Raw genomic sequence first — 25706 nt, forward strand, 5'->3', positions numbered from 1 at the left:
GAGGGGACAATTTGCATATTAGCCTTTTATTATATAGGATACTGATCACATGGCTGGTTTAATTGAATCAATGATTCCATGAGTCTATAGTGTAAAAATGTACATATGCATGTTATTCTTATAAAGAATGTACATTCTTATAAAAATGTACATATGCATGTTATTCTTAAGGTGAAATAAAGCAGTAGAAGGCATTTGAAAACTATAGCCTTAAGATAACCTTACAGTCTTTTTGGTACTATTTTACTTAAAAAGGATTATATTGAATTCTAGGTTGGCATGTTAAATAATGAGGGGAAGTGATCCAAATGTTAAAAGCATGTGTATGACAAATTTTCTATTTGCAATTTAATAAAGCCTGCTTTAATATACAAAGTGTATGTTTATGATATAAATTCTCTATAAGGTAAGAGGCTGTTAAATTTGCAATTGATGAAACTACCGACTTTAATTTAGTAGGACATCTCCAAAATAAAATCATTCTGAAGGCGTAATTTTTAATACTTGATTCTTTTATTTTATTTTTTCCATCATCATTTATCCCCTCTATGCTTTCTTATACCCCACCAACCTCCTTCACTCCCACAATCATCACACTGCTGTCCATGCCCAGGAGTTCCCTCTCTCTTTTCTTTATTTACTCAATCCCCATCTTTCCCAACTCACCCCCTACCCCAGGGCCGTCTGCCTGCTCTCTATCGATGAGTCTGTCTCTATTTTCCTTGGTAGTAGCATCTGTTCATTAAATCCCACATATGAGTGAAATCATCTGATACTTATTTTATCTGACTGGCTTGTTTCTCTTAGCATAATACTGTCTGGGTCCATCCATGCTGTCATAAAGGGTAAATTTTCTTCCTTTTTACGGCAGAGTAGTTAATTTATTACTCAAATTATTTCTGAGATGTGGTTTATCCTTCTCAGACCAGCCTACCACACATGTGTACGTGTGTGGGCTTCCAGGTAAGCAATGATGAATCTTTTCACAGTTCGCTCATAAATTTCAGAATGATCATCCAAAATGTACAGTAACTGGGAGGTCTTATTCTCCACATGCTAAACCATCAAATAAAACATTTGTTCTCTTAATTGTTTAAGAAGGCATATCAAGTACAGATAGTTCATGATGTCCAATCAATAAGGACACTAGCTAAATGAAGTGCAAAAAAATATTATAATGGATCCTTGTGCTCTTTGGAATCAATGACTAGTAACCTTCATTAGAAAAGAGACGTGTCTGAGCAAGAACATATAGCAATATTTCTCAAGCTGCGAAAGTGGAAAGAGCTCAGAGGCAGGCACCTCTCCATGTCGCTATATTATGCCTTCTGTTCTTTTCTCCTCTGTTGGGGCAAGAGAGCTCCCTTAACCACTTCATAAATGCCATGCCTTCTTCCCAAGGAAGGAAGCAAAGTCCTTGGCACTGAACTAAAATATATACATGATAATTACAAACGCACAGCAGAGCAGACAGGGGCTTTCTCTCGCTTAATAACTAGGTCAATTATTAGCAAACTAAATATGGCACTTCTCAGTGAAAACAGGTGTTTTTTTACTTCCTCCCATGCTGAAACGTGCATCATCTTTCTTGCATGTGTGTTTCCAAATAAATGAAGTGATTCCATGTCAAATTAATTTAGTATGAAAAACAAATTACAATATCTTAATGCTAGCACTGATTGAGCCATCAATCTACCCTTGTAAGGGCTATCTTCTTCAGACTACTAAAGAATGTAACAAGACATAATACTTGAGAATAAGCGAGTTAGAAATTCTTCTGTGCAGATGATAGAGATGCCCTTTAACTTGTTTATGCCAGTGATTTCAAAATTATTTTCCAATTTATTTTAATATGTTACTGTCTGAAAGGAAGCTTATTATTCTTGAGCAAGTTTGAGCAAATTCAGTAATTCAGATCAACTGATAGGCATAATTAAAATCCGTATTTCCTAGAGAGGCAAGGGGGTTTGCATTGCAGTTAAAATGTGTGCCCAAGTCTCCAGGTAGCTAAAATGTTTTCTAATTTGGTCGTATGTTATAAAAATCATTTTATATAACACAATCTAATAGGTTTGAAAGTAGTGATATGAGTATATAAGTATTTTTCTATATTTATCCGATACAGAGTAAATTTTGAAAAACAAAATCACTACATTTGCACACTGAGCTTAATTTTTTTGCTTATTTTGAAATTTCTAACATTACTAAGAAAATATTAAAAACATGAAACTCTTTAACATTGTTTTAGTGCTTGCTTTATTGAATGGTGTGCATAATTTAAAAGTTAATTGCTTTGGCTCTGCTGTCTTTGAAAGTCATGGGACCAACTCCAGAAACAGGCTTCTAACACTGTCTGTTCTTATATGGGTCATCCCACAGAGTGAAGCACCTTCCCAACCTTGGCAGAAGGATGCCATGAAGGTGTGTGTGTGTGTGTGTGTGTGTGTGTGTGTGTGTGTGTGTGTAGAATGCACTACCAATGAAATAGAGGCACAAGGAATATAACTATTAAGTTTAACCAGTGAAGAAAGCATATGGAATTAATTCTTACCCTATTACAGGTATACTGTACAGTAAGTCCACACTGAATGTCGATAGGTTAGGCCACTTTAAGCCAAATGACATATAATGAAATTCATGGTAGTTAGCCTATTATGCTGTTATTCTGAAGGAAGAAAGATCCATTAGCCTCTTTCAGATGAACACTTGACTATTTCCCTTGGGACTCCAGGTATCAACATTTATGTCAAACCACAATTTAGAGTGGTTCTTGTTGATGAAATAAAACATGGGTTTACACAAAATAACAAAAATGCATTGTTTTATAACTCATACAAATAAAAAGAGGACTATCTCTTGAAAGTAGGTAGGGAATGAATTATTGCCTGCCTTACACAAGGAGACAAGAGATCAATGATTTTCCCAAAACTACATAATAAATTAGTGCTTCTACTACATATGAAATAAAACCTAATATTTTTTACTTAAAAACATTTTTAAAAAATATAAATTATTATAATGGCTACAATAGATTTTCAATAGGCTTTGAATACAGTTAGGCAAATATAGCTCCTCTGAGCCAATAGCAACAAAATAAGAATAACAAATAATGACAGCTACTACGTATTGAACACTAATTAGTGTAATCAGGTATTAACCAAAATTGTATGTATCTTCTCATTTTCATCATCTGTAAAATAGAGAAAATATTATCCTCCTCAGAATGTTTCTAAAAAGGAAATTAATATGCAGAACCCTCAGGTTAGCACTAATGTACCATAAGAGTGTAAGGTTATTAGTTCAACTTTACCTTATCCTTTTTATAACTTTTTAGAGACTTAGTAAAGATGCTATTTCATCATTCTAGTAAGCCTTTTTGATAGACTCCTGTTTAGGCTATGTTGCTCTTTTCTGGTCCTTCTCTTCTGTATGTGTGACAGGGAGTCAGTATGTCTAAAATTATTTTGTCTCTCACAGGAGAGCTAGTTCATGATGACTTGCTCCCTTTTAAGTCCTTTCAGCCTTTATGCTTGAATTGTATTGTAATTGGGGTGCTTCACACTGAGTACTGAAAATTATCTCAGATACCCCACCAAAATTGACTTCTGGATTTACAATTGTACTAGTATTTGGCTTAATTAGCAGTTTAAGAGGTGATGCGAATAAGGGCTATGAATTGGTGCCTACCTGGCAGAGTCTACACTCTGTGATCGGTGATTGATGGATGGTCTTTACAAGACTTATCTTACTGCCATGGATATTTAAGAGTCATCTATAATCAGCTTTTTAGGAATTGCTCTACTACTGGGCAAGGAATAACCTTTAAAAAAAATATATATATATATATATTTTTACTGATTTCAGAGAGGAAGAGGGAGAGAGAGAGAGATAGAAACATCAATGATGAGAGAGAATCATTGATTGACTGCACTGAGCTCGCAATCCAGGCATGTCCCCTTGATCGGAATTGAACCTGGGACTCTTCAGCCCCCAGGCTGATACTCTATCCACTGATCCAAATCAGCTAGGGCAAGGAATGATCTTTAATAATTATTTGATAGATATCTCTGTGAATTACTGGGTTCTGTCATTTACTTCTTCTTAACAATAAATTCAGAAAAATATGTACAGGCCTCTTGAAGACAAAAAGCATTTAGCTACAGAAAAGAATGTGAATCTATTAATATGTTTTCTTTGTCTATGGTTTTCACAGAATTATATTTGCTATAAATATTGACACTGTTCTCAGGAAGTAGAGGGCCATGTGCTCTTAACCTTAGAAACCAATAAGAAATTCAAAGGAAGCCAAGAAACAACTTACCTCTATGGCAAGTTCTAAGGACAGCCAGTGAACATTTTTGTAGGCAAACAATCATGCATTTAATAAATATTATGAACACTGTGATTTAATGTGGAAAAAAAAACTGTAGGACTAGTGGACTTTAAAACTATAAATAAATATAAATAGCATAATAGTAATTTGATATAATTTTAGTAAATGCTAAGTACATAAAAAATATATGTTCATGCATAATTGCACAATAATCCTTAAAGGAAGATGGTAGTGATTATTATCATTATTATTCCCATTTTATAAGTAAGGGAAATATTGATGTGAATTGTTCCCAGGTTTCCTTCCTGAAGATGTGATGGAGCTTGGCCTAGAACCCAATCTTCTGATGTCAACTTTTTTTTCAAATCTATATATTATATTATCTATTATAACACAGCACAATTAAGTTAGATTTAATAAGAGCATTTTAAAACTAAGAAATTATAGGACAGACTTTTCTTAAATGTATCCCAAAAGGAATATAGAAACTTCATTTTTGAAAAGATAAAATATAATAACTTTCAGTAGAGAAAATGAATTACTTGATCTTCAAAATAGAAAAGGTATTATGAGCAAGAAAATGTGCATGGGATGACGTTGGGAGAGGCAAAGGAGTAAGGTTATTAGAATGGATAAAATAAAGAAAAAATATGAAACCTCAGAGTCAACTGTGGACAGCCTCTCATCCCCCTTCAGAAATGAAATGACCATCAGAGAAACTCAGAACTTTTTATTAGGGTAAAGAAGAGTTATGTAAAGTTAAGTCCCTGCTATTTTCAAAAACTTAAACACACACACACACACACACAAACACACAAAAAACAAACAAACAAACAAACAAAAAAAAAAACAAAGGCTAAGTAATCAAGTCAGAATCCTGTACTTTGTGCTTTGAAATATAAGGTGGTTACTTAAAAAAACACACATGAAGACCTCCAAAATCATGGACAATTGATGGAACTAATTTGACAGCCACTTGATCCTCGGGACATGTAATACTCAGACATGGGCTGCAAAGGAAAAAGCATGTGGATTTGATTTCACAAAAGGAGATATAAACAGTCTGGGGCTGAAATAGATGAGAATTAGATTTTAGATCTTCATTATTCTGGGAGAAAGAGATGAACCAATGTTGTCCAGGAAACTAGAAGTGCCTTTCAAAATTGAATTTTCAAAGAACTAGTGAAGGCTGAATATAATTGATCCCACTGAATAAGTGGCAGAAAGCTTAAGGGGGAAACTCTGATAAAATATGGTTCTGTGTCAACAAGTTGCATCCAATCACCATTTCAAAGATGATGAATGGTTAACATGGCCTCAATCAAAATGAAGGTAAATAATAAGGACTAGTCCCTAAATTCAATTTCTTCAAGTATTTGTGTAACTGAAGATTGAGTGAGAATTATTGGCAAAATGAGAGCTATATAAATGATTTTTAAAACTACCCATCAGTCTGGGAGATGTTTTTGACACACAGCTTTGAGTGTCTATTATGCACTCGAGAGGAGAGCTGGTAACTCTGTGCGGTAAACAACAAAAATGATGGATAATTGATGAGTGTTTAGATAATGCAAAGACACCTTACAGAATGAACCAGAAGCAAGAAAGGAAGCCATAGAAGCATGCCTAGAGCTGATACTAAGAAAATCATCTCTTAAACAAGAATATGAGCCAGGCAGGATGTGGCTCAGTGGTTGAGCACTGACCCAGGAACCAAGTGGTCACTGATTCAATTCCCCAGTCAGGGCACATGCCCAGGTTGTGTGTTTGATTCCCAGTGGGGGGGCGTGCAGGAGGCAGCTGATCAATGATGTTTCTCTCTCATCATTGATGTTTCTATCTCTCCCTCTTTCTTCCACTCTCTCCAAAAATCAATAAAAACATATATCCAAAAAAGAATATGCAATATCCTTAAAAGATAATGTTAAATAAAAGAGCAAACAAACAATAAGCACAACTTAGAAACGCAGGATTGAAGTTCGTACCCAGGACTAAAAGAGGCCCTGAATCTTGGAAGCCACAGTAATCAGGAGATGATCTCAATCAATGGTGCATTCGTTTCAGCAGATCTCATCCAGCTTCACTGGGTCTGGCTGAAGAGGTCCCTCTTCTGATTCCATCCTTACCAGGCAATCTTTGAAGAGGTACACTGATTTTCCTTGGGTCTCCTTAGAGATAGACAGTATTGCCTTGGAGAGGAAAAAGGGACTTTCCTATTTTTTGAATGGAATATTCTCCCATTTAAAATGTAATTCACTAATATTTCAGGATCTTATAATGCTGTTGAGAATTGGCCTTGGCTCTGTACATTCGGCACACTGATGAAATAGTGAATTTTGGATCCAGAAAAAATTTTTTCCAGGATCCACATGGAAGCCACTTGGAAACTGGACAGGTAGTCCTTTCTTGGCATGCACTACATTTCCATACATTCCATTCAATATTCCAGGACATGGGAAGTGCATCTATCAAGCCCCAAAATAGACATGTCTAGAGTTTTTGATGAATCATATAAATGTATGCATGATTAAATAGTGGGCACATTTTTATTTGGAAATTATTACCTAGCAATTGGTTAAATTACCTTGGGCTAGAAGACAAGTTTTATCAATATAATCCCTTCTACTTATACTTCCTAGTATGCAACAATGGACACAGAGAAAAGAGAATAAATTCATGTGACATTGATGGTTGTCCTTCCTCAGATAAAAACAACATCAAAAGTGACATCTGACTGACAAATCATTATCAGTATGTCTTTGCACATAATATATTTGGAGAGATTTGTTCCCTTGCAAGGTGTACTAGCTGTGGTAAACATCTTTGGCACTGCATTTCTGTGATTTTTTTAAAATATAAAATAGACTGGAAATTGACAGATCTTGTCCTATAGCATTAGAACTTATTTTTCATGCAAATTCTATTTTCATTGTTTTCTGTTTCCAAGCATATCTATTTGCATAGTTACTAGCAATTGCTAGCACTATTACAGTGCTATTCTTTAATCACAAACAAATTCTTTTTGGCAATGACCAGGACACTATTATCAATTACTGGACATTACCAAAAATGCAATTGGTCAGACACTATTTTAATTTCAAGTCAGAGATGGACAAATGATGGCCTAGTATAAAATAAAACACAAGCCGAAACCAGTTTGGCTCAGTGGATAGAGCATCAGCCTGTGGACTGGAAGGTCCCAGGTTCAATTCCAGTCAAGGGCATATACCTTGGTTGCGGGCACATCTCCAGTAGGGGGTGTGCAGGAGGCAGCTGGTCGATGTTTCTCTCTCATTGACGTTTCTAGCTCTCTATCCCTCTCCCTTCCTCCTTGTAAAAAATCAATAAAAAATATTATTAATATAATAAAAATTAATTAATTAATTAAAATAAAATAAAACACAAAAGTCAAATGGGAGGCCAAAACTCATTTGAAAAAGTAATTACTGTATAACTCAAGAAAAGAGCAAAAGCTATTATACAGAAATTTCAGAGTCTGTAGTTAACTTCAGAAAACTCTGTAAAAATAAACAAACAACAAAACCCTGAACAATGGGCTTATAAGATGTTTAGGAAATTCATCAATATAGATATCAAGGGATGCAACCATGCCCATGTCTCTGATAATGACATTATAATGGATTTGTTGACCGGAAAAAGAAATGCTCAAGAATATTCTTGCACTACATTTCCTGGTCTTTGGCTTTTTCAGTTGTCTCAATTCTACTGAATCTTTATCTGCAACATTGGGCTTGTACCCCATATAACTAAATTCAGCAATGTTTTTGGACACCTATGTGTAGGGATTACTCCAAATGTATCATGCTTTGGTGAACAAGGCAAAGGTCCTACTCTTACACCACTTACAGTACAGTGGGAGACAAGGCATGTAAAATATAGCTCCAAACTAGGTCTCCTATTTCTCTTCATTCATCAATGGCTGTACAATCATGTGTCTACATCTTTCCCTCCATCTCTGCATCCCTGGGCATTTGATAACCACCAATTTTCTAATTCTAAATCCCTCCTCAACCTGCCACATTTTTTTAAATATCCTTCCCAGCACCAAACTTATTTCTCCAATATTCTCTTATAGTTCAGTATTGTTTTCACATACTCTGTTGGACATTATCTCTTCTTGGTATCATATGCTGAATTAACTATCTTATTTGTTCCCAAGATTTCATAATCCCCAGGGTGCTAATGACTTTAAAGCTGTATTTCTGCTACGCTTTGTACTCTCAAGTTTCAAATATATATTTTTTTCAATCACCTGCTAGATGTCACCTGGATGTTTAAGGGTACCTTAAAGCCCACATACCTTCTCCTGGTACATTCTCCTGGAAATGTGCTATTCTTCTAGTTTTCCCAGGTTGTCAATAGCACCAATGTTTTCCCACCCTCTCAGGTTGCTATTCTTGGCATCACTCATGATTCTCTACAATCTTACCCATATTTCTGTTTATCAAATAGCTCCCTACCCATCCTTCAAGATTGGCTACAATTCTTATCTGCTACCCATCTCTCCCTCTGGCCATAGCATCATTTAATCTGTAGAGAGCCTCTTATGCCTTTACTTTTAAACATCTAATTCTGTACATCTCATCTCCACCGCAATACTAAAATGCATAGAAGGCAGAGAGCATGCCTCCCTCACCTTTGGGTCCTCCATGGAAATTTGCATAGAGTAAAATGCTCAACAAATGGATATTGAACTTAGTGAATTCTGACAATAGTGCAAATTCTCTGTTCATTGTATAAAATTTCATCTATGGCTGCTCTGACCTTTTGCTACAAATGCTGGGTCAGTGAAATGCAGCCTCAAACTGAATAGGAACAATGTGCATGATTCAGCCTAGATCACTGAAGCTCAGGAATGCAACCTCAGAGAAGCAAACCACTCTCAGATTTATGTGGGTCCTCCAATTACTTCCTCTCTGTAGATGCTGAGTAGTTCAGATAAGAAATAAAGTCAAAGAATGTATATTTTGCAAGAGAAATGAATGAGTACAGCAGGAAACTATTCTACTACCTTTTTATTACCAAAATATTTTATAGCACATGTCACAGATTTCATTTTTATATACAGTATCAAAAATTAGTTTCTTTTAAGATTGTCATATTTTAGCAGTTGAAAATCTGTTTCTAAGGAGCATTTAAATTTTCATGCATTTCAAATATTTTCTCCTTTTGTAATAAACTTAGTATACTTTCTGGATAGTAAAAAGAAGGCACACAAGATAATGAGAGTAATGTCAAAAATCTATTTGCAGAGATTAAGGAAAATTTATGAGAAACAAAATTTTAAAACAAGGCAACCTATTGTCTATATTTCAGCTAGAACAGGCATGTAACATAAAGACAAATACCCAGAAACATAACTTGCATCTTGAGATAGCAATTACAAAAACAATTTGTAACCAGACACAAGGAATAAATAGCTTTAAAAAATAAGCTTAATATAATGCAATCAACCCTAATCTAATCATCTATTTAATTTGAGTAAGACAATTGGTCTTCTGAAAAGAAAACAATAATTTCAAAAGATTATTCACAGACTCTTATTATGTTTGAAAGGCCTAATTTAAAGCAGATATTTTAGAAATTATTCATATTTATAAGCAAGGAGAGAACAGAGACATAAAACTAACCTGTTCTGTAGTTTAGACCTGGATTTGGCATCTGCTGCCAATTTCATCAATGATACATTCTGAAGCTTTTTTTTAAACTAATTATATTTAGCATTATAAAAGGAAGTTATAGAAAACAAACAAGCGCAATTAAAAACAAAACAAATAATTTGGCTTAATTTAGTTTACCATGAAGCCTCCAAGCCAATTTAATAATTTTTTAAACTATGTTGAAGATAGGTAAAAAGAGAGGATACAATGTAGGAAATAGGTAACATTTAAAGGCCTTCTTTCAGCCCAAAATGTTATTTATTAAATGTCAAATTTCAATAAACACATTTACAATTGTTTTGTCTATATAATTCCCTCTCCCTTCTCTGTACTTCATACCACTCTAATCTAATCTAATGAGCTTTCTCTTTTTCATAACATAGTGAACTCTCTACAATCAAAGTTGTATCTTACAGACATAAGGACTGCCACCATGAATGCTGGAGTTATTTTTCATCACTTCAACTTCCTCAGAGAACCTTGGATATATTTTATTTTCAATGCATGTTTGTTGAATCAAAATGAATAACCACAGCTTTGTCACCATATAATCATTCCATTAAACAAGAGATATTATTCTGCTTTGCTTTACTGAAGAAAGCTTTTCATACAAAAAAAAAAAAAAGCATACAATAGAAAAGGTAACAATAAAGTGTTTTACCCTAAAAGAAGAATATTGAGATGAAACAGTTTCTCAGTAAGTAGACTCACCTCTGAGGTTGAGTGCTAACTACACTATAAAAGCCAAGTTCCAGAGTTTCTTTATCACCTAAGATGCTTAAGAGTGTCGTTGTATTTCAAGTATTTTATACACAAATCTAGAAAAAAATCCGAGGAAGAAGTACATACAATCTATAAGCAAAAAAACTATGCAGAAAATATGGGGATAATACCTAACTAAATAGGAAGCTAAGCATACAATGCATTATTCAATAAGTGTATTAAAATTGCGATAAGCGAATGCTTTGAGAGTCTGGAGGCAACAAACCCACTAACTGACCTCCAAAGTCACTTTGAGATTTGATGAGAGCTCATTCTGTCCTCAAATGTCAGAAGGTTCAGCGGAGTGATTTAGTTTTAAAGGGCCTAATTAGAATAAAAAGGGTAATATAGCCATATGTTTTATTAGTGTTAATTATTAATACTGAGATTAAAAAAGAAAGGGCTGAGAGTTCGGTGAGCATACTAATTGGACGGTTTTTTCAGCTTGTTTTCCTCGTCAATGCGAACATTTTGCAACAGTTCAAAGGAAATGTACACCTGACCAACACTCATTCAACTGGAATGCTAGGTGTAAAATGTAAAACCGTTCTTTAAAAAGAGAATAGGGAATGTGGGAAGATAATAATGGCTTCATCCACCTAGAATTGAAAAGAGCACAGAGTTGGGTAGATTTGCTGCTAGAAGATACAATTCTTTCTTCCCTTATTTTAGGTCCTTGACATGTTTAAAGGACATTGCTCCTGGTGGTTGCCCTTGTCAACCTACAAAAATGAGAAATTCAGCAAAAGGTAATTCAAGGTCAGAATGTCATCCTTACCAGTAATTACAGGATGCTTTCTTTGGGAGACTAAACATTTTATAATGTTTTGATGAGGAAGCCATTGTGTTATGTCCAATCCAACCAGTAATTAATAACCACAATTATTTATCATTATTATTTAAATAATAGTAGCAAATAATTGTATCAGCAATTAATATCGTGAAATTATTGCTGCTGTTATACTTATTTATAAATTATTAGGTGCTATTATCCTATTTTGTTTCTTCCACAGTCATTCTATGACTTACTATTGAAAAAGGTGGGGGGCTAAGAGAGGTCAGGGGATTACACTATTAGTAAGAGGAGAAGCCAGGGTTCAAACTGATATCATCAGGTTTCAAAACCTGGTTTTAAACCACTGCATTCTATCCACAACATTGCCTCTCCTCCTCTGGGACTATATCTCCTATAGGTCCTTTTAGATTGTGCTGCTCATTTTGCTGGAAAGCTGATGTACATACATCTGCATTGACTGAAACCCAGTGTAGAGACTTTATAATCCCTGCTCCTCTCTAAGAAATCTGAAGAAGTAGGAGTAAACAGGGATCTCCTAAAGTGAGGGCACGTGGACTTCTTGAGGACACTTGGGGACTGGGGCCTTTTCACAGGTGGCTGGGAAAGTAGAAGATGCAGCCTCCGTCAGACACTGGCAACCAGAGTGACGTGGTGGCAGGCAGAGCCACGAAAATGAATCCTTCCCAAGGAACGTTAGTCTCTTCCTACAGAAAGACGTTGCAGAGCATTTGTTTCGTGGAATTATGTTTACAACATTAACAAGCGCATGAGCATCTCTGGAAGACAGAGAGGCAGCCGTGCTACGTATTTCCATCTAAATTGAAAACAGCACAAGCCTGCAGTGACTCGATGGCGTAGCTTACAGGTGACTGCTGAAAACTGGGTAGGTGGGAGGACACTAGAGAGAGAGAAGGCCCTTTATCTCACAAAAAGATATGACTTGCATCTATATGCTCATTACCTATAGTCATAAAAAAATGGTGGCTTATTCTCAAATAATATTTCATGTAGAGAGTCATTTATTTCTGAAAGCAATGGAAAAAGTGCATGGCAGGTACCAAATGGGCTTGTGGTGGACTGTGACATGTTTTAACCTTCAAGGACAATGTAATCTAAACGCTACTTAAAGCATGTGGGGTGAGAATGAATAAAGCAACAATTAAGTGTAGCTTATATAAGTCTGAAGAAGCAGAGAAAGTTTGGAAGTGGGGAATTAAAAAAATGTCAATATATACAAATCAAAATTGTTTCTTCAATATCTGAGAGAATCAAGAGCATAAAATTATTCAGGCATTTAGAGTGACCAAATTTAACGTTTTAAAATTTGCCCTATGGATCAACTGCTGTTTTCCTGTTTTTATTTAATTTTGTGTTAAACTACTTGCAATTTTACCTAGAGAAAAATACATACTGTTTTTTACCTTTTGATCACTCTTACTCTAACCAAAGTTTACACACACTGTCAAGGAAATAAAAAAGTAAATGTGCTTATTCTACCATGAGATCATTTAATCATAATTAATATATTTTAAGGATATTGCACCCAGGGCTAGATCAGATCTATGGGTGGCTCTTGTATAGTGTGATTTGAAGGAGGCTCCAAAACTGCCTCCCACCATTGCTTATAGTGGTACCAACCTTTCCCCCCATAAGGCTAGAAATCACACCACTGGACTCAGGCCACTGCTTTGATTTATCTACTATAAGGATGCATATGGCACATGGGTTGCTAGGAAGGCCCTAGAATTACCATTGCCCTGCCCACATTAACACATATTATCAAATTTGCTCACCATCTCGCTAAAAGACCCAAAGGTCTCTTTGTGTTCCAGAGAGTAATTGGATGTGAGGAGAGAATTGTAGATTGCTGGTTCTGGCTAAGATTTTAGAGTTAATTTAGCTAACTGCCTTATTAGATGACCAGAAGCAGACCCAGATGGAGTAAGTGACCTACACAATCCTAGTGGCAAAACTGGAATTAGCGGTCAAGTGGAACACTTTTTATATTTGAGTTATTAAATAATACATCTGCTCCAGTGATACGTAGCAAAGACAAGCTAGCCTTGCAAGTATGATTCAGGGGGTACTTTGGGAAGAGTAAAGAGACCATGGCATGAAAGCAGGGGCCAAGATAAATATATACAATCGACCTAAAGAAATTGTGAAATACCACTCTAAGGGAAAGTGTGAAGGCTCCTATGTAATTAAGAGCAGGGCAAGCTTTTGCATAGCCAATGCCTGCCCTTAATGTGATCATGTTTTCAAACCTAATATTCGGTTTTCACTTCAATTATCAATTCATTACTATAGGTTTTACTTTAACAGTTCATCTGCAAATATTTTATCATTACTCAACTTCCCACCATGAACTCCTTATTTTAAAATATTTTATTCCACTGAATGTATTTTAATAAAATAATAAATAACCAGTTTCCTCCAATCTTATCAAAGGATCAACTTGAATAATCATAATATTGATAATAATTAATGTAAAAGGAAGAAAACTATATTAGTGATCTTTTTCATGTATAATTCATAAGGGTCTTTAAAAAATTTAAATGGAATAATTTCCATTATTTATTTCTAGTAACCCATGGGATGAATGTAAGTACCCCAAATTTGGATTTATCAAATTGGTGGGCCTCATTCTAATTATTAGACTCAGGTTTTAAGAAATTATGTTTATTCTTAATCTTAGAGTGCATTTTCTTTCCTAAGCTAATAAGAGAAAATCTCATTTGGCATCTGTCACTAATGTGGGTTGGAATATAAAGTAAAGCTTGTTAAATAAAGAGTTAACCCACATGCCTTCTTAATGGAATTTTACTTATTATTCTAAAGTATAGAAACCAGACAAAGGCTTTTGTAAAACTTGTGCATTTCACTGCCTATCTACTTACATATTCCTGTGTTTAATTGTATCCTTACTGTAGCATCTGTGAAAATTTATTTTTATTATTAACTATCCCAACTTATAGTAGGTTACATTATGACATTAGAGTGTTAGAATGTTGTATATCATTGTACTGAAAATTATCTTCTAAATTTTACAATGAAAGTTTATCCAAAAAAATGTTATAACTGCATAGTTTCACATAGGTTAAAATTCAAGGAAAATATTTGAGGTAATAATAATTAGAAACTAGGACAGCATCCAAAATGATATTTTCATGGAAAATCCAATACAAATCCTGATTAAAACCTAACCAAGCAAGACACCGCCGATTACCTGGATTCCAATTAAATATGACAAATGAATACTTGACAGGTTTCAATCCCAATTCTATTTATGTCAGAATGACCCATTAAAATTGAAAATGAAATTACCAGAATGCAAGCAATACAATTGCACTTTATAGCTAGTCTGAAAACTTGGACCTGACCAAACCCTTATTCAAATGTCAAGGGCTACATTTGGATCACCCAAGGTGAATCACAACTTCTTCTACTCCTTCTGCCATCACCTACAGAGCAGGGCTAACATGAGTCACAGCTAGCAGATGACAAATCATCATGCAAACTCTGAATTGCAAGTGTCAGTCACATACAAAATCAGGAAAAATCAGTTATATTATGATGGTCCTTACTGTTGCCAAGACTAAAAAAACATGGTTATAAAAAAAAAAAAAAAAAAAAACTAAAAGTCTTCTTTGGGAAATGTTTCTTAGTAAACTTTCCATCATTTCTTTCTTATTTTGAAGGCACTGAATCACCTTAAACCAAAAGAAAAATAAATTACATGCAAGTGTGATCAAAATGCCAATGATACAAAGTTTTTCTATTAATATAGCTGACATAAAAAAAACTTAATTATTCATTGTTGTTTATGGTGAGACAAGTACTTTTAAAAACAAAATCATATTGTACTATCAAAAGGTAATCACACATATAGTAATGCCCTTAAAGTAATTAATCCTGCCTTCCTGAGTGTGTGCATGCTAGCATGTGCATATGTAAAATATTATTACAGTGTTTTGAATTTAATTTTTACTTTTGTGCAAAGCATTTCAAACATATTTGCCTTAAACATATATTCATCAGCACTCCAATGCATATCAAAAATGTTTATACTTATTTTAAAAACACTAAAGTTAATTCTTCAAAACCATATCAAACTCTCATCCACATAAGCACACACCACCATACACACAGATAAGCATGCCTTTATAGCCATAAGGCAAAATGCCATTTAAATTCTAAATTAATCAAGAGGGATTATCAAGAATCAGACCCTGACATCATATCTTCCAACTCAGATAGCAATGTGGAAAAATAATTATTTAATATTGCTTAGTTTAGCAATAATTTCACTTGGGGTCACTTTGGATATATTATTCTCTAGTGTTGCATTTTAATATTAATAGTTAAAACTCTAGAAAAAAATCAGTTCCTTCTGCATTAATATGTTCTATTTGCATATCATCACTAAAGAAACTGCTATGTAACAAAAAGAATGTCTTATTTCACTTGGGGGATGAAATGATTAAAAAAATTAATTTCCAGTTTTCATGAGATAAAATGTTTGTGATTCCCCTTACTTCCCCTACATATAATCTCTTTTCATACTTGAAATAATAATAAACTTAGTAAGAAATTCACCGTTCCATTATTAGACACAAACCTATTCCTCAGGCATTTACTTATAATCTGAATTACAAAAAATAAATCACCTCATTGTCTTTGGGAACATAAATGAATGCATAAAGTTTTATACGTACTATTCGCAATCTTAATTTGGTTACTTAGAGAGAAATGTGCATAAGGCCAATTGTTGTGTTATTTATGAGAATCATCTCACAAGAGAAAGAGAAATAGAGTACTATGATTTGTTTTCCTCCCGTTTCCTTACACAAAAATGAGAAAAATCTTATACTTAAGTGAGAGGGGAATTCTAATAGCATTTACAATATACTTTCAAGAACAAGATAATACCGTTCTCCTTCGACTCCATTTCAGCTATCATTGAAGGGAAGGTTTGAAAATGCTTTTCTAAATGCCTGGGAGAAGAAAGAGTAGTGCAAGTATGTTGACTGTCATTTCCTTTCACTAAGACTGGACAGTTGCAATTGAAGAAATAGTTGCATGACAAAAATGAATAGAAGAAAACAATAACACATGACCTTTCTCAAATTGCTCTCATTTCAGTATTATGCACTAATTTAGTTTTTTTTCATAACAGGTACTACTCTTATTTGTAACTGTTTATTTCTGACAGGCTGTCTTACAACGGTGAATTTTATCTATATAGTTATGTTCCTTTACTTGGCATTTCTTTGTACTTTAGGAAGTATTTATGATTTCAAATAGAAGAGTTTTAGTGTCAGCTGTTTTATTTTGGTTTTAGACTGACCTTCACGAGGCTACTTATTACGGCTCGCTAGCGTGATTATGTGTGTGGATGTTGTGTTTGCCCCTACCATTTTCCATATGCTCTGCCTCACCAACACTGCCATCCGGCGTGGTCCTCTCATAGTTGTCCTCTGGGAGTGGAAGGGCACCCAGTCTTGGCCCTGATGAACTCTTACTGCTTGGTGTTTCTGACTCCTCCAGCCCGCTGTCATAGCAACTCTGCAGTGACCCCTGATGTGGGTCCTGAGGCTGACTCACAACAGAAAACGTCACTCTACGAAATGGCTGTAAAAGAAAAGATTCTGAATGTCACTAAGGTAGAAGATTGTCAATGATCTTATTAAAAATACATAAATTACATACATTAAGGTCTACTGACAACTCATTCAATATAAAATGGTTAATATGATATGATGAAATCTATTTGGTTAACTCCTTAATGCCTAGAACTTAGATTTTATTCTACACAAGCTGAAAATTCTCTTTCTGAAACAGAGATTAGAAAACAGCAATTTCACTAAAACACACATTTAAATCTATGTTAGTCCCACTTATTCCATCTTTATCTATTCTGTAGTCTTCACTTCAAATATATTTTTCACAAGTGGACTCTATAAAAACAAGGATCAGTGGTTTGAGAAAGCAATAAATATTGAATTAATACATTGCAAGAAGACTTCATTTTAAATACATTTTCCATATGATCTAATGGTTTAAAAATGTGTGTTCTGGCAGATGACTTAAACTATTAAAGGTAGAGCTGATGAGTAGGAATTCAGATGCAGTTGCTAAAAAATAAGAATATATTTCTTACTTCATTCATGTTAAACATATTACCTATTGACCCTGAGATTTTGAGGGTAGTATTGAAATAATAGATAAAAGTTTTCTTAACCAGGGAATGGAAAATGAACTAAAAGAGTTTAATAGTATGTGCTTTCCATGACTAATTTGTTCTAAAAGAGTAACATCATGTACAGCCTTTAGACTGGATTTTAAAAATGTTGCAAATCTTTATCTAATTGAACCCCACAATTTCCAATGATACTGACATTGGCTGGACTGAAGATTTACTATACATGGAATTTATACATTATTGTAACTACAAAATAAAACAAAAAAATGTAGGTTTGTTAAGGAAACAAACTAATGCCATCCATTGACAGGGTTACATACATAATATCTGGGGTGGGAGGATAATATGAAAAAGATTCTGTAATATCTGTCTGAGGTTATTCATGGCAATAGCTGGGTTTGAAGCTCTTGTGTGGTTTGAAAATAGCATAAATATATAGATTTTTAAAACTGTAACATACATTTTTTTCTCATATAAAGTATACAACTAATCCTGCCAGAAAATAGTGAGAAAGTTAAAGAACATTTTTTGCACTTTTATAACTTGAATGCTAATGGTACAAATCACTACTTAAAACTGGGACCAGAAGAATTCTTAAAAATGTTAAGGATTATAGACACATGATAGATTATTAAAGGGAAAACTAAGAATTGTGACATTTTCCCCAAATTTATAAACTGTCTTTGCTAAAGACTAACACACGTTTCCACAAATCTTCCCTTTATTTTGACTCAGATAGAAGATTGTCCAGGAATATTGTCCATTATTGGTATTTGGAACTCAGTACCTCACCTTCCATGTAGTTATTTGTCCTATACAGTTGCTATAAAATCTTTTTCATTCTAGGTAAAAATCAGACTTTGTGCACACTGAATTTTATTGTAAAGGGAAAGCATTTAAAGCACATTCTCTTCATAATGTTTCACTGAATTGGGACTAAAGTATTTTAAAACAATCTCAAAATATTTATAGTACAAACAGCACACACGTCATGGGCCAAATTTTATGACAATATACCATACAGAAATACTAGTATTATCCTTATTTTATTAATAATTCTTATACTTATTTACAGTTGTGAGATTGTGAAACCTCTTTATATTTATGATGCTTTATCTTATGTGTATATATTTTCTTTTCTTTTCTTTTTCATTTATCACTCCCTGTTGACTGCAAACTATCTGTGATATGGTTTATGTCTTTAGTCTCACCTTGGAAATGAGACCACTGACAGTTTCCTCAAACCACATTGCTCTGCACAATATACACACCAAAGTATATTCTACTGAATGATATTTTAATGACAATGATAAATTTAGGAAAGAACACCAAGGGTCATGGAGATATATTATCACTTCAAGACATAGCAATATCAAATTCTGTTTTAATGAGTTTCAAATCTTTTAAAATCAGTCTTTACTAATGCAAGAAGTTCAAAATATATAAGAAAATACATAGTTTATAGTTATAAATTGACCAAAGGAAAATGAATAAGAAATTGTAAGAAATGATGTTTCATTTTAATACAAATATAAGAAAATGGGCAACGGTGGGGTGTTTATACACTGGTTCCACCGAAGTTGATAGAATTGCAGAGAAACAGGTGATAGGTATGTTTGAAATGACAAATGTGCAAAACAATTATTTTTCTATAATGTGTTATATAATAACTGCAATGAATCTATCTGTGCATTTTATTTTATTAATTGCCTAACATATTTTGAATGTGAACACTTTAATCTCCATAAAATATTTTGGGTTCCATATTAAATTCAATGATGAAAAATGTTTTAATTTTAAAATACAGAGATCAATATATATTCCAAAAATACTTATATTCATGAGTGCTTCCTTTTGTACAAAATGTTTTACTTAAAATAATTCCTGAATAAAAACAATTTAGAATAAAAATTTAAAGTAGAGTATCACCCAATGGATCATAAACTACCCATCAATCATTTCTATCTGCTTTATATAACAAATCCCATTAGAATTGCATAGTACAGTATCAGCTTTATATTACTATCCCTTAAACTCTACTTTGATCATTTTTAATAATTAAAATTACTGTGGCAAGGTTTGTAAGTTGGTAATGTGAACCAAATTAGTACAGAATACTAAATCCTGAATTCTGCAAAAGTTAAGCTTTCATATCAATAGTCAATCAGACATGTAAATTTACATAAATAGATAGATATGGAGATGATAGCTAGATAGACAGTTAAGTATTTTATCATCTTTCATCATCAGGTTAGGTCTATTGAGACGATAACCTTTACAGAAAAATTTATAACACAGAATTCCTATTATTTTTATATTCCAGAAATATTGAAACCAAAAATGTAAAGCAATTCGTCGACTGTGTGACAGAGAGAATCAGTTTGCATTATACATTACACATAACTGTCACCTTGTTAATTACTGATATTCTGAATTGGGGTGGTTTAAGTGGTAATTCTTAAACCAAGATGTAGCTTAGAACGACCCAGAGTACTTGTAAAAAACATAATGCCAATAACAGTCGCACAATGAAATCAGCATTCATTGTGGGTCTGGATATCAGTGGTTTATAACATCTCCCCAGGTGATGAAAAGGCAAATAGAGTAAAAACTCTACAACTGAGAGAACATATGGGATGAGGATAAAAAGACTAAACCGACCCAGAAAACTAGCTGGTCCCCTAAGTGTCCATAGAGTTCCCTCAAGAGTTAGTAGAACCATGGTTCCCTCTTGAGATGCAAATGTATTGACATGAAGTCTTCTAATGACCTGAGGTGTCTGAGCTTTGTATTTTTCTCTTTATGATAAAATAATTTCATGTCTTACGCAGGCAAACTGATCTTTCTAAAAGAGGAAAGATCAGAAGAGCGTGAGGAAGAGTGTTGGCCTTCCAGCTCTTTGAAACTGTGAAGATGTGTTTGAAAATGAAATGAGTTATGAAAGAAAAAGATCTCCCAAGAAAATCATTCCAAAAATTCTGAGTGGGATGTGTGTGAGAATTATAAACAGAAGGAAGCAGAAGTCAAAGATTTTATTTAGACAAATGAATGACGTAATTGAAAGGGTAAAGTTAAAGATAATGATTTGGCAATTCCTTACAGAAAAGGGCTTAGAAGAACTATTGAAAGCAGAAGATTATGTTAAAAAGGGTGAACTATGAAGAAACAGTAGTGAGAATGGGCAGCAAGATCAGTGTGGCTGATTAGATTCAGTCACTAATTCACTATGCCTACATTTATTTTGTAAACATAATAGTTTCCAAAGATGTTCCAACAATGTTTCTACACATTTAAGATATTAAACCTTATAGCTATATAAAAACAGATAAAACATCATATGATCGAGTTTCCAATAAAATAGAGGTACAAAAAAGATGCTGCGAGACCTGCTTGGGAACTTAAGGTATGCATTGCAAAGGAGAGACTTGTGGGCTGGGAACTCTAAACAAAGTTTGATAAATAATATGTATTGGAGGGCTGATTATAGATTCCATAGTTGGGGCCAGCAGCAAATAATAAAAATGAGGGTGAGTAAGAAAACCAGGTTGCTTTGGAGACTCAGAAGCCAAAGAAGCCATCATTTCTAAAAAGAAAGAAAATCTTCTATGTTCAAAAAGCATCAGAGACATGGAGAAGAATGCTGACTACCATATGTCCATTGGATTCATCCATTACAAGGTTATTGTGGCTATGAAATCCCTAAACTCTGCAGAACAAGTATAGATTAGGCCAAAGGAAGTAAAAGACCGAAATGTAAATATATGGAAAAAAGGAGAAATTGGAGATGGGTTGCTAACTTAAAAATGGAACATATAAAAGAAGTAGGGTCACAGTTAAAAGAAAAAGATTTATGCCCAGCCGGCGTGGCACAGTGCTTGAGCATCAATCTATGAACCAGGATATCAGGGTTCGATTCCCACCCAGGGCAAATGCCAGTTGAGGGCTGTCTGCTGTGTGTAGGAGGCAATCGATCAATGATTTTTCTCTCATCATTGATGTTTCTACCTCTCTCTCCTCCCTTCCTCTCTGAAATCAATAAAAATATTTTTTAAAGAGTCCAACTATCTTTAATTTAAAAAAAAGAAAAAGATTTGTGTTAACAGTTTACGTTATTTATCTATACATATTGTCTTTCTTCATGGTATTAAAATTTTGCTTTAAGGTAAGTATTTGAAGATGCAAGCAAAAAGGGGTGCTCATAACATAAGGTGGATGTGAACAAAATATAATTAAGACAGAAATGGAATAAAAAATAAAATCACAGAGGCAAGGTAAATAGTATATATGATGAGGAAACTCATGCATGGGGCATGTGTGTATGTGTGTGTTTAATGAGAAAAAAAGTACATTAGAAATAACAGAAAAAGATTCTATTCCAAGTAACTCTATTGATTCCCTATTGACCTCACACAAGTTAGCTGACCCTTGGTTCTTATGCCTTAGGCTCAGGGTCTGTAAAATAGAGATAATAATATCTGCCCCTTACGAACTTAAATTCCCTGAGAAATAATGAGATAGTTTATAAAAAGAGCCTTAAGCTCCCTCAAAGACATATACTATAAAAGGCATTATACCTCAGGCCACAGCTATATAGCTATATAACTAGAACTATTTCCCATTATGTTTTAGGTTTATTTTTTTAAATATAAAAAATATATATTATCAGCCCAGTAATTCACAGTGCTTCTAAATAGAATTTTTAAAAATCACATTAAATTTCAAACCTAATTCTCCTATTAATGCACTAAGTTTTTATTGTTTTAAATACAAATTATTTGCAAGACAAATATGCACATATATTAACACAAATTTTTCAAAAGCTATTTGAATCCAATCACTTATTAAGCATTCACATTTCTATATTTCAGTATTTTAGAATGTCATTTCTCAACTAGTTTTTTATTCCATTATGACATACTGGAGACTTAACTCCAAGACACACCCTACTATGAGAACTTCCCAGATATTTTACAGGTTATTACAAATATATTAAAAGGTAACTCCCCATAATATACAATCACTGGAATATTTCAGTCCTCAAATGATGGAAATGCATTAGAGTTGACACTAATTTGAACTACCATAGACTGGGAACAAGCATTCTCTACTCTTAATATAATTTTATTTGATTTATTTCCTGGAAAGTTATGGGTCATATGAGGAGTTGGGCAAAGGTGTTAATGGAGAGGACCTCTGTCTTCTATTCTTACACTCACACCATGGGTGGCCCTGAGGCTGCCTCTTCCTGTCCTTCCTCCTCACTAGAAATTCTGGTGAGCCCAAGGTAGGGATGTGTGACTACAATAATCATCTATACTAATAAAAGGGTAATATGCTAATTAGACCAGGTCAACTGGACATCTTCCATTCGTCCTGTCCTCCTTCCAGACAAAGCCACGGTGGTGGGGCTGAGGCAGAGTGGTTAGGGGTAATCAGGCAGGCAGGCAGGTGAGCGGTTAGGAGCCAGCGGTCCCAGATTGTGAGAGAGTACAGGCCAGGCTGATGGAGCCTCCCCCCACCCCATGCATGAATTTTGTGCACTGGGCCTCTAGTCCTATATAATAAAAGGCTAATATGCAAATTGTCCCCTCCACCAGGAGTTCGACCAAGGGGCGGGGCTGGCCGGCCAGCTTCCTGCAACCCCTCCCCCTTGCCAGCCCTGCCCCTGATTGGCCCCTACCCATATCGGTGGTGGGGCCAGCCGGCCAACTTCCCATGTCCCCTCCCCCTGGCAGACCTGGCCAATCAATCAGCCCTGATCAGGCGGGTCGGCCGGACCCCACCCATGTATGAATTCTTGCACCAGGCCTCTAGTTTCCATATAAAATTAACCTCTTAGCCTTGAAAGGTCAAACATAGCAAATAGAATATTTTTAAGTTGGGTGCTGTGGGGTATACAATTTGCTCATTAATATTTTTTTTCTGAAGAAAGTGAACAGATGTTAAAATCAGTATCCTGGAGAACTTGGGATCAGGAAAAAGACAGGTTGCTTAGATGAGGAGGGCAATTAGAATACTTTTGGATTACAGAAATAAGGCTTGTGTTCTAACTACATTATTGGAAGGGATAAGGCATTTATAAAAGGACAATGTGGTGAGCATTCTATTTATTTATTTATTTATTATTTATTTATTTTTAAACTGCACCTCCATGATTGATAATGTAAGTTACCAAACAGTTAACCTAGACCTGGGCATTAAAGAGTTTACAGGTCACTCAAATAGGTACTCGCAGCCAGATCTCACCCTGCTCTTTTTCAGAGGGTTCAAGGGAAGTTAAATTCCCACATTTCAAATTCGTTAGAGGACTAAACCATTTTCTAAAAAGTGATTTTTTAAAAATATCTAAAAAGCTGATGTCCAACTGAACTACAACTATCACAAGCAGCTTATTTTGTTATTTTATCTTGCAAATATCATTCTTTTTTTTTCTAAGTTTAGAGAACTATATAATTACCCTTCTTTTCTGAAAGTGCTGATATAATAACATGTACTACATACAATCTGCACCGTTCAGGAAATTAATTTTTAAATTAGCAGCAATATGTTATTCTGTTTTTGGAATACAATCACTGCCAAACATGTATAACATTTCCAAGTGCTGTGTTTTTTTTTGTGTGTTTTTTTTAAGTAATCACTAAGTTCATTTATAGTTGCTAGGAAAAGCAATAGAGATCAGATGCATATTAAAAGTAAATAATTAAAATACCTCTATTTTTATCCATTCTTAATTGTTAGATTCAAAGGTAAACATCACACCATAAAAGCAAATATTATGTCCCATAAACAGACATACTTTAAAATATTTTAAATGCTTTAAAATATTTGCCCTTCATCTATCATCATTGGCAAAATCTTCTAGGTTACAATCTGCACAATAAAAACAGATTGCTTTCTCTAACAGGGAAGTGGCTAATTTTAGGAGAGGAAACATAAAACAGCTGAACTTTTGGGAGTATCATATAATACACAATACTTACAGTAAGAGAGAAAACAGTATTAAGGTGAGAGTACAGACATTTTTTTCCCTTGGAATCCATTTCTTATAACCTAGTGACACTGCATTTACAGCGATTTTATTTGCAAGAGGATAGGACCCTAAGGAAGCCACAGGAAAGAACTTCAGGTTAAATCTCCTTCCCTATTGAATACTGCTCTGTGTCTTACAGACAACTTTTCTGGACCTTTAAGTGTGCACCTTCCTTTTTAGCTTCAGTAGTTTCTCCATAAATCCCCTTATCTGGAACTCACATACAGCTGTCTCAGTCGCATCAATTATTTCCAAATGGGCTGAAAAGGCTTTTTTATTTTTTCCAATTCACTTAGTTATGTCTATCAAACAGACTCCTAATGACTCTCTTTGTCAGTCATAAAGCGCTGAAACAGTCGCGGGCAGAACATTGCAGGACTAGAAGGAGGGCTGCATTTTCTGTTTACAGGGGAGCTAAGACTCTGAGCTCTTCCCTTGCACATGAACTGCTACTTGATTACCCTGCAAACATTTCAACCCGTGTCAGTGGCTACTGAACAAACATATCTAGGATTCCATAGTGCATTAGTTGAAATATGTCTGGCAGAACCTTCAAACAAACCTTAATCAGGTCTTTTAACTTTTGAGGGCGTCTTCCTTTGCTAACATCTCAAGGTTCTTCCTTACTTCAAACTGCCTTTCTTTCTTTCAAGTCAATGGCAGATGAAAGAACATTAAAAAGAAGCATGTTGAGACATTTGGATTAATTAAAACACTAATTTGGGGAAGGAGAAGTTAAATAACTTTATTTCTTTTGCCTTGTATGTAATTATATTTTGACACATTTGTTCACAGTTGTACTTTAGAAACTACAAACGCAGGTGATACTTCATAGTTCTTAGTCCAGTTCAATATTAAATCATAAGCTATTTAATATTGCAAAGAATAATGAAGACACT

At 34.4% G+C, this 25706-nt stretch overlaps 1 protein-coding gene across 3 annotated transcripts in view; it reads right to left on the reverse strand.

Annotated features, from left to right (window-relative positions):
- Positions 1–25706, reverse strand: part of PCDH7 (protocadherin 7) — a 431945-nt gene that overhangs the window by 211802 nt on the left and 194437 nt on the right. For all 3 annotated transcript variants that reach the window (XM_054729602.1, XM_054729606.1, XM_054729604.1), the window contains exon 2: positions 16990–17206. In XM_054729602.1, the coding sequence (XP_054585577.1) occupies positions 16990–17206 (217 nt within the window). The remainder of the gene's footprint in view (positions 1–16989; positions 17207–25706) is intronic.

This window comes from Eptesicus fuscus, chromosome 2 (assembly GCF_027574615.1).
Source record: "Eptesicus fuscus isolate TK198812 chromosome 2, DD_ASM_mEF_20220401, whole genome shotgun sequence".
Classification (NCBI taxonomy): domain Eukaryota; kingdom Metazoa; phylum Chordata; class Mammalia; order Chiroptera; family Vespertilionidae; genus Eptesicus; species Eptesicus fuscus.